Here is a 10679-nt window from a genome sequence, read left to right on the forward strand (position 1 = left end):
TTTTGGATTCTTTATTAAGGCTGGAAATTGGGTCATGACCCCTAAATATTGTGTTTGGATACACTTGATTGGAGTTGTGTCCTTTCACTGGAAAAAACGCCAGGTACCATCCAGCACCTCAGAGCTCCAACTACTGCAAGTGTTGATTTCTTTTTCTATAGATTTTTGGCTGAATATACCTTGCCTTGTATGTATTTAATGTAGCTTTGTGTGCATAGGTATTATGAACGCCTATAGTTGGAAACAACAGAAATTGGAAACCATTTCATTCTATTTCCCACAAGAATCAAGGAAAGAAACAATTCCTCCCTTTTGGTATTGACTTTGAAAGTGGAAGTATTACAGAAAATAACCCGCAACTACACCTTCATTGTAAGCAACTGACTTTACCATATATTTCTTTTGCACTGTTGAATGAATTTAAAAAAAAGCCTTGTACAATATGAATGTTTGATTAATATGAATGTTTTAAGAAGATTCAAGGCAGTTCTTTTTGTTTTCCCTCTTGTAATGTTGTTCTTTGCAGAAGCGGAGAGATGTTGAAGCACTTAACTCAATTGAACAGGTACTCTTATAATCAATTAAATCATCCACTCCCTTGGTATCTTTTATATGTTCTTGACTTTATGGTTAGTGAATTTGATCTTTACTGGCATTGTCATGAAGGAAGTGGGCGAGAGCCTGAAAGAACCTAAACCTATTGTTTTTTAAGATAAAAATTTTCAATCTAGAGAAGGAATTAACTCCCTTGAATTTGGTATGTTTGTGTGTGTGTGTGTGTGTGTGTGTGTGTGTGTGTTTGTGTCTTATTTTTCCCCTGTTGTTCTCACTTCTCTTATTTATTTTGATTTATTCGGATATTTTTCCATTTGGACTTCAAGAAGTAAACCCAGCAATGAACAGAAGGATAAACGGTTTGAGGATGGTGGGGAAAAGGTACTCTGTTATACAAATTCTTTTCTCTTCAAAATGGACGGTTTAATGGAAATATCTCCTTCCAAATGATATTTGAAATATATATATTTGGATTTTGGCTATAGTAGGAGTGTAATGCCTTCTTTGGTTTCGTATATCATTTATTTTATTTTATTCTTCAATGCAAAACAATTTCTTTAAACACCTGACATTCTTGATAATGATGAGCATGTGGATAATTGTTTGGGCTATTCAACTCTTCATAATCGCTCGTTCATAATGCTTTATGTTTTCTTTGTTGTGGGCCAAAACTTGTTTGAAACAGGGGAGCCCCAATTGACATTGGATTATTATGCCAAAACTTGTCCCAATGTGTTGCAGGTTGTGAGGAAAGAAATGGAGTGTGCTATGCTTTCTGAACCACGCAATGCAGCTTTTGTTGTCCGATTGCACTTTCATGACTGCTTTGTTCAGGTTCATTTCATCCTTCAATTCACCTTTTGTTTTGGTACCTCTCTTTATTATACTGAAATTGTCTTGCTTCTTTAAATCAAAGCTTGCATTTCAAGTTTGTGGCCTCACTCTTGATTTTATTTTTTAGTGAAACTTAGCTTTCGTGAAGCTGGGCTTATTTGATAACGTTCTTGTTTTGGATTTTCGGAGTCTTAGCTCTTGTTTGTTTGTTGTTTTCTTTTTCTTTTGAAAAAGAGAACAAAAATATGTAAGGTAATTGTTTGTTTGTTATAATACTTTTTGTAAATTTAGTCTCTAAATTTTGAAGTTTGTGTCTATTTGGTCGCTAAACTCTTAAAGTGATTATAAGTTCCTAAAATTTTAATTTGTTCTTAACAAGTCCTAATCCTTCAATTTTGTGTCTTATAGGTCCTTGATAAATTCAAAATATTTTAAAAAACTAATTGATCTATTAGATATAAGTTTGAATATGATATCTTATGAAACTTTGAATTTTCAATTTTGAGTTTAGTATATTTGTGATTTTAAAAGATTCCAATGCTCCAAGATGAAATATATAATTTTGAAAGTTTAGGAATCAAATAGACACAAATCTTCAAGCTTAGGAGTAATGAAGTCTGAAACTAGAATTCTGTGACTTTTTCCCTCTCAAAACTTGGCTTGAATTTTGAAAAATTTTGTGAAAAAGTGGATCATGAAACAAAGAAGCTCATAGGTGGATGTGTTGATTTTTATCTTGTTTTTATCTTATCCAATTGAAAATATAGGCATGATATGCATGTGAACCAAACTCACAATTGTTAGGATTTGAATTAGGGGTGCGACGGGTCGGTTTTTCTGGATGACACTATAACATTACAGGGAGAGAAAAAGGCTTCCATCAACATACACTCCCTCAAAGGCTTTAGAATCATTGATAGGATTAAGAACAACCTTGAAACAAAATGCCCTGGAATTGTTTCTTGTGCAGATATACTCACTATTGTAGCCAGGGATGCAGTGATTCTGGTAATTATTAACCTAAAAATTAAGCTTTCAATTTCATCTCTTGTTTTTTGTTTTCTGAACTTTATGTTTGTTCTCCCAAATCCGTTAATATGATTTTCACATTTCTTAAAGAAACACTTGAATTCTTAGTCAAGTTCTAAGAACAAAAACAAAGAAAGTGGATAAAAGGACAAAGAAACTTATTTGTGAAAATAGTGCTTCTAAGCTTAATCTTCAAAAAAAAAAAAAAAAAAAAAAAAAAAAAAAAAAAAAAAAAAAAAAAAAAAAAAAAAAAAAAAAACTAAGACCTCATTTGGTAACCATCTTGTTTTTTTTATTTTGGTTTTTGAAAATTAAGCTTATATTCTCTCATTTTCTTACCCTAGTTTGCATTTTTCTTCAGTACAAGAGTTGAATTCTTAGCCAAATTCTACAAACAAAAACAAGTTTATAAAAACTACTTTTTTTAGTTTTCAAAATTTGGCTTAATTTTTAAAAATATGGGTAAAAAGTAGATGACAAAACGAGAAACCTAGAGGTGAAATGGGTGTCTGTAGGCTTAATTTTAAAAAATTAAAAATAAAAAACCAAATAGTTACCAACCAAGGCCTAAATGGTTATTAAACGAGGAGGGGATTATGGAAACATATCATTGTTCTTACTTCTTAAAAATTATATTCTAGATCTAAAATCATTGATGAGTATCAAAATGCTAATGATGGAATTGTTTGCTTTGCAGGTGGGTGGCCCTTACTGGGATGTTCCTCTTGGAAGAAAGGATTCCACAACTGCAAGTTATGAACTTGCAAACTCAAATTTTCCCTCTACCAATGAGGGACTTCTCATTGGCACAGAAATCTAGCAATTTGGATGTGGGTAGTTGTTAGTCTAAGCATACTGGAAAATAATAAGTGTTATCTCCTAGACTGTGGTGCTGAAATATTTGTTTGGTTTGGAAGAGTGACGCAAGTAGAGGAGCGAAAAGCAACAATTCAAGTAGCTGAGGTAACCTTCTGTGCCAAAATTTCAAGTAATTAAAATTTCTTTGGTCATGCTGAAGCTGGGGGGTCTGTTAACCTTGTTTTTAATGAAAGTGCACATGAGCTCCTATATTTAAAAAATTATGTTGTACTATATTGCTTCTTTGCTTTTGATCCTTTTCTTTGGTCATGCTGGTATCTACTTTCCTGTGATCCTGTCAAAGTTAATTAAATTATTATCATGTGGTGAAATGAAAATTATGTTGCTTGTAAATTTACAGGAAGCAGGTGGATGGGGATGGTCAACCGTTGTTGCAGCAGCGACAACAACAGCAACAGATGGTTCCATTACAAGATACTTACATGCAGAGCAGAGCTGAAGCTCTTCAAAATGTTGAATCTACCATTCATGAATTGAGCAATATCTTCAACCAGCTGGCAACTCTGGTTTCTGAACAAGGAGAGATTGCTATCAGATTCTACCCTTATGCACCTATTTCAGAATTGCTGATAATATAATTACTTTTCTGTTACAAACAAAGCATGAAAGGTATATGGTTACAGTATGTCCATTACATTCAGGTTGACCTTGAACCTTAAATAGTTTAATGTGCTACACAAGATTGAATGGGTCTAAATATAGCCTTCATTAAAACTGGATAAATAGTTAATCTGTCATAGCTTCTAGATGTATTGGGTTTATTTGCCATATATCTTTTCAGAAACGTATGATTCGATAGTTGTTGTGATTGTGAAACTTGGTTCCATCTTATTGTCTAATTGTCTCCCTTCACTAAATGTGTGGAAGGAATAATGGCTTGCACACAAAAGGGCTATTGTTGATCGAGAGCGCCATGTTGCACCAAAAAAGGAGGTTTGTGTTTCTATTGTTTTGTTCTAAGTAGAAGCTTTCATGAACATTGAGGCATATTATTATTCTTATGCTTTTTATTTGAATAGCTTATGGCTGTAGTTGTTACCTATTAATGAAAAATAAGTTTTTAAATGTGCCATGTGTAATACAACTTGGACCGGAACTTTCTAAAAGATGAGGATGATATTCCAACTGTTGTATCATTATTGAGACGAACTTTTGATAGGACGAAGAGATTGCCAAGCATGAACTAATATTATGAATTTCTTATATATGAACGACTGGAATCTGTATATACAACTTATCTTCTCTGTCATTGAACATTCATTAATTCCTTTTAAGTCCTGTTGTTCAAAGATTTGGTATTGTGTGCCTTTTCAAATATAAGTTATTTATTTGCATTATGTGCATAAGTTCTTGCTGCATTGCTTTTAAGAAAAGATTGGTCATGGGGATGGCTTGCTATACTTTAAATTAAAGTTTCTTGTGGGACCACAGTTTTGTTTAGTCATTTACAGATTCATTTCCTTGTCCTTCTAATCCTTAGTTAATATGGTTGCCTTGGACTTATGTTAAGTTCTTAGACCCAAGATTTCTCTTTTATATTTATGCACTGATATAAAAAGTTGAAATCTCAGATATCCAAGGAAGCAAAGGAAGGGAAGGAAGGTACTTTTCTTTTGCTTATCTACTTAAAAGACACTATTGACTTTATTATTTACTACTAAAATGTTAACATCCCCTAATTTTCTGTTGCTTATCTACTTAAAAGACACTATTGACTTTATTATATTTACTACTAAAATGTTAACATCCCCTTGCTATTTATTTTCGTAGTCAAAGAAATGGAATCAACAAAAGATACTAAAAGCATTGATAAGCTTGAAAAAAGAGCAACACGATGTCAACCAGGCAGACCGACATAGATAAAAAGGAAAAGATGACAAAGGGGACAAAGGGAATACATCCGAGGGAAGGGGTAATACAAGTAGTACAAAACTTGAAAGCAAGGATGCAGAAGAAAGAGGCAAGGAAGCTCAAAATGTTGAGAAACCAGATGAAGAAGTAGCTGGTGGTACACAGTAAACTCATAATGTTTGTAAAATCATAATCTTTGTATTACTTGTAATTTGTGTTTTCAAGGCCTGAATTATTATACGCCTTTTAAATTATAATTCTATAGTAGATTTGCGGATTAAATGTAATAGATTTACAATCCATACATGAATAATATGTCATAGTCATAGCATTCGATGATGATGTGTCATGTTATACTTTTTTACCAAAAAAATGGATTTGGTAAGGGAACTTTAAAAAACGGACAATAATTGGTAAAACGGACAGATTCGAGCTTCAATGTCGATTAAGAATTAAAAAAAAAAAAAAAGGCTTTAATGTCTGTTGTAACCGACATTAAAGACTTTTAATGTCGGTTGCAACCCACAGGCTTTAATCACTAAAGACCTTTAATGTCGGTTGCAACCGATATTAAACACCTTCAATGTCGGTTGCAACCGACATTGAAGGCTGTGTTATTAGTGTTATTGAAGCCCTTATTAAAGACAACCGACATTAAAGGGCTTTAATAACACTATCTTTAATGTCGGTTGCCAACCGACATTAAAGCCCGAATTTCTTCTAATGGGTCGTATCTCCTTCAGGATTCACTAGAGGTTGTGAGTACTCTTAACTATGGTAGGATGAGTTCAAATATTTATTTATGCTCCATGAAAACTAGAGATTTATGTACGTCCACTAGAAGTCATCATCTAGAGGACATAGATGTCTAGCCTGACCCTAGTAGTGAAGTTAGTAACTGAGTATTTTATACTCATCATTTCTTATGTTATGTTTCTCAAGTAAGAGCAAGGACGCACCGACGAGTGACAGAAGGAATTTGTGACCGTGCCATTGGGACCAAAGAAATGCTTTCGCTCATATTTTTATGTTTTAGTGTTTTAAATTCGAGTCTTGATGTGAGAATTTAGGGTTTCATGGTTGCTTTTTTTTATTTATTAAACTTTATGAAATTTATTTTGAAATATTTTCAGTTATTTAGATGTTACAAAAGTATTTAAGTAAATAAATACGATGATTTAGTTAAAAGTTTATGAGAGAGTCGCTTTGAGATTTATGCGTGTATGAAATAACGACCTAGTATAAGTCCTAGAAAGTCGAGGTGTTACATAAAGGTTTAGCTCAAAGCTCCACAACTTTTATCATTCTTTTTGGCCAATTGTTCTTAAAAGAGCCAATGAGAGAAAGATATATTCAGTATTGGTTGGTGTGTTTTGTCGTGATTTGAGAAAAAGCAACACTAGGTATTATACTAAATTTTAGATCTAGATAATTAATATATAATTAATGATTTTTATTTAACATTTCTCAAATAAACACAAAAAGAACGTTTTTTCTCTAATTTATTATTTCTTTTTAACTTTTAACTTTCTTATACATAACTTAAAACCCATTTAAACAAATATTAAAAATGTAACCACATAAAATTTCCTGGATCTGTAAGTTCTAGTTGTCCCCCAAGACCAAATCTTTATCTAACACATTAGCTTATAAAAATTTATTTAAAACCTATTCTCACCATTAGCTTCCTGTCTAATGGTTGATTTCATGGTATTTACATCCCGAATGTGATATATATATATATATATATTTGATGAATTAATTTCTAACTTATCGTATTGAAATATTTTCTTTTTTTTCTTTTTCTTTTTCTTTTCTTTTTCTTTTTTTTTTCTTTTTTTTTTTTTTTTTTTTTGGTAATAGAGAATCTATGTTGAATTTGTTGTAGAGGAAGGATGAGTTTGTAAAAGAAGATAGGAGAAGGAGATATAGGGAACATTTTCTGTTCCAATAACAGATTTCGTTAAATCAATTACCATTTACTAAAAGTTGAGGACTTCTCATTTGATTATAAAAAAACTAAGACTTATCTTACCCTTTCATATTTATAGTTATATATTTTACAGTTGGGATAATCTTTCAAGTTGGGATAGTTTTTCTAACGACACTTTTGAATTGTTTTGAAAATTAGTGGGAAATAGTTAGTTTAAAGTCACACACATATATATAATCAGATAGTTGCAATGCATAGTACTTTTAACCTTTAAAGCTAAGAATAAAGTATATAGTAAAATCTATATGCTGTTGCCGATGGACTTTTATATAAGTGATATAGTCTATCACTATAATAGACTTCGGGAGTCGCAACTATATTTTGCTATGTTTATAAATTCTTTTACATTGTACATATCTGCTAATAGTTTAGACTTGATTGCTATAGCTACAACTATTGAGGGTGTTCAAAAACTCGATGACCAAAAAAAATCCATAAAGCCAACCCAACTACTTTAGACTTGTACTATTTTATTCTCCAAAAGCTCCTAAAAATAATTTTTTTAGCACTTTGGGAAGAAAATTTTTGATAAATAAATTGAAATTGAGTTTTATTATTAATTCAATATATGAAAATAATTAAATCAAAATTTTACATTGTTGAACGATAAATTTTTGGACCAATCACAAACTGACATGTCATTAATTAGATTAATGATGAAATTTCAAATCATCAAATTTGGGACCAACTAGGAGGTGACATGTGTTCCAGATTGAAATTGAAGACAAAATTTGATGACGCCACGTGGTTTTATCATGACCGTTGAATCAGATAAGATTAATTTGACCTAATTTGATATTATTATTTGAGTTAAAAGTCCAATTGAGCCCAAAAACAGGCTTAATTTGACCCAATTGTCAAATAAGGTCCAAATCCAATTAGTTGGGCCCAATGAGCTAGGTCCATGGACTAACCAAGCCTAAGCCCACAAAGCCCACTTGAGAACTCTATAAATAGAGAGTCTTTCCTCATTTGTGGAGGTCAACAATTCTATACTCCAGAGAGCTTATGAGAAATTCTCTACAATCAGACTGAAGTCCTTCGAAGATACAAGCATTCTGAAGACTGAAGTCTTTTGAAGATGTAAGCATTCTAAAGACTGAAGTCCTTTGAAGATACAAGTAATTCTACATTCAGAGAGCCCATAAAGAATTCATCAACAAGCATAAGACTCCGAAGACTCTTGAAGTTGCACTCCTAGAACACAGAAGACCCTTGTGAAGGAAATCGGAAGCGAGATTTCCATGAGCAGTGGAACAAGACTATTCCAAATTACAATCATGAACGAACATATATTTCCAGTCGACTTCAAAACAAACGGTTACGCAATTCATATACAGAAAATGTAGCATGAGAATTTCAAATGTACAAAGGAAAAAATTGTACGAACAAATGCAGCAGCGTCTCTACGCTCCGATGCGCACGGCCGCTCGAACAACAGCAACCTCGAACACCCAATCTGCACGACCGCAACACAGCATGAACACTTCGCACTCGTCCTCAACAATCTCCTCTGCAATAGCGAACGGCCTCCACAGCACCACGAACGGCCTCCAGAAAACCTCGACGGTGTCGAGTTGAGTCTGACACCACCAACAAGGCGACCTGATATTCTCGGTATGAGAATCCAAAGGGTGGGCTCTGTTCAGACTTAGTATGAGGCAGACGAAGGAGGAAACACCGATCGCATACACGACACGGCAAGTGGGAGATGGCGGAGACCTATCATATAGGTCAATGCCCAATCGTTTAGATAAAGCTATGTGATCGTTTAGCTCGGTCTGTCACGTACAGACTCTACATGATCATTTACCTTGGGCTAGCGATCGTCTAGCAAAGCTAGGCGATCGTTTAGTAAATATTGCATGATTGTTTAGCTCGCACTTGCACGATCGTTTAGTAAATCTGAATTTACTTGACGACTTCGTGAGTTTCTTTTTCACGAGAGAAAACTTAAAAACCTTTTCAAATATTTGTCAAACTTCTTTTCAAAATAGGAAACCAATTTCTTTTTAAACTCACAGTTACCATGATCCAATAACCACCCACTACTTTGGTTATTTAAAAGAAAAAGAATTAATTATCCAATAATTAATATTATTATAAATATAAATGATAACCAACTTATCAAACTATATTTATAACTTATAAATTTAATATTTTATCTCATGAAATATATAAACCATAGTTCTTTTTCTATTCCATGGTACTTAATGTAAATCTCATTTACTTCAATCCTCCATTAGATGTATCTTATACATCATACCGATTATATCATATATAATCAAAATACCTCTTGTCAATTTGAACATTTCAAATCAACACCAAGAACTGATCCTCAACTGTATCCAAGCTACCAAGGGGACCTCATGAACCTGTAGCTCCGAAGCTCCAACGGTAGGTGAATAACTGACTAAACTCTTTAGTCACGGGATCCACCATCCGTTAATTTCCGAGCACTCCACTAAAGACCGACAGCTGAACTCTCCTTACTACAGATATATTATGTGTCCATCTTAACCAATGAGCAGTGCGACAACCCTTCACAGATCGCTCGTAAGTACAGCTGGGCCAATAACTGTTATGCCCCTATAGTTACATCTGTCTCCTTAAGTACCACTGATCCCTCTAATGAACATAAGTCATAGTCCTACTATAACTGAGTCTTCTCTTCCAAAGAGAAGTTGTGACCACTATGTTCAAGCCTCGGAATCAGCCCTTAAGGGAGCAGTCTCTCTACTTACCCCTGCTTCGGGAAAAGAGTGAATTTCATCTTGTGGATTGAATTCCCAGCTCCTAGATCAGACAAGTCCCTAAAAAGGTAGGCATGTTGAGTTGGCAATCTGGCCACTCTCACCCACACTAATCAAAGGACTGCCCTCAAAGGCAGGAGTTCCCTAAACACTCAGGATTGAGGTCATGTCACCTATGGTCGTTTAGGTGAGATGCAAGTCTCTAGTATCAACGACATTATATACAGAGTCTAGTCATCTCGTAGTCCAGGTCTATACAAACTCTTTGTATAGGACACCCCCGCTCCACGACTCCACATGAATGGTTAGGATCTACCATTTTTAGTAGTTTACAACATTTGCAAACCCTACAAAGCGGGCCATATCCGTAGTGTCACCAGGATCAGGTATCCCACCTTAATCCTTATACTACATACCTATTTAGGTTATCACTTAAGGCATAATCCACTTGCATATCACATATAAATGCTTAAGTTCACATAAGATAACCAATGAGCTATGTTTATTGGATATGAGTAAATGACAGAATTAAATAACACTTATTTTATTCATTGAATAATGTGTATCTTTATAAAACAACGAGACTTAAGGAGAATTAGGACATCAATCCCAACACCTTGAAGACACAAACACTTTTTCAAGACTTCTACTTCAAAAAAGTTCGGTGTTTTTCTTCTTCAAGTCACGCACATCCACTCAATTGAGAGAGAATCAGAGGATCAAGTATTAGAGATCGAATCATATTGCATCAAATCAACATCAACACCAACTCAAGTTCAACTCCA

General features: G+C 33.7%; 1 protein-coding gene and 1 long non-coding RNA gene across 2 annotated transcripts; both read left to right on the forward strand.

Moving 5' to 3' along the window:
• Window positions 1-1194: 1194 nt before the first annotated feature.
• On the forward strand, window positions 1195-3875 carry LOC120084544 (peroxidase 11-like). The gene is made up of 5 exons (XM_090316997.1): window positions 1195-1389; window positions 2206-2397; window positions 3116-3224; window positions 3437-3551; window positions 3638-3875. The coding sequence occupies exons 1-5, from the start codon at window positions 1195-1197 to the stop codon at window positions 3873-3875; spliced, it is 849 nt and encodes a 282-aa protein (XP_090173123.1).
• Window positions 3876-4162: 287 nt separating this feature from the next.
• LOC150033635 (uncharacterized) lies at window positions 4163-5168 on the forward strand. The gene is made up of 3 exons (XR_016531965.1): window positions 4163-4230; window positions 4869-4899; window positions 5068-5168. It is a non-coding gene; the product is annotated as an uncharacterized LOC150033635 (long non-coding RNA).
• Window positions 5169-10679: the final 5511 nt, after the last annotated feature.

This window comes from Benincasa hispida, chromosome 9, assembly GCF_027475165.1.
Source record: "Benincasa hispida cultivar pf3 chromosome 9, pf3_genome.v1.1, whole genome shotgun sequence".
In the NCBI taxonomy this organism is placed as follows: Eukaryota; Viridiplantae; Streptophyta; class Magnoliopsida; order Cucurbitales; family Cucurbitaceae; genus Benincasa; species Benincasa hispida.

Bases quoted from the DNA above. Each gene is read 5' to 3' on its own strand.
- LOC120084544 (XM_090316997.1), top strand. From the start codon at position 1,195: ATGCTTTATGTTTTCTTTGTTGTGGGCCAAAACTTGTTTGAAACAGGG. The intron at 1,390-2,205 runs GTTCATTTCATC...GATTTGAATTAG, and splicing joins TTCATGACTGCTTTGTTCAG to GGGTGCGACGGGTCGGTTTT. The intron at 3,552-3,637 runs GTATCTACTTTC...GTAAATTTACAG, and splicing joins CCTTTTCTTTGGTCATGCTG to GAAGCAGGTGGATGGGGATG.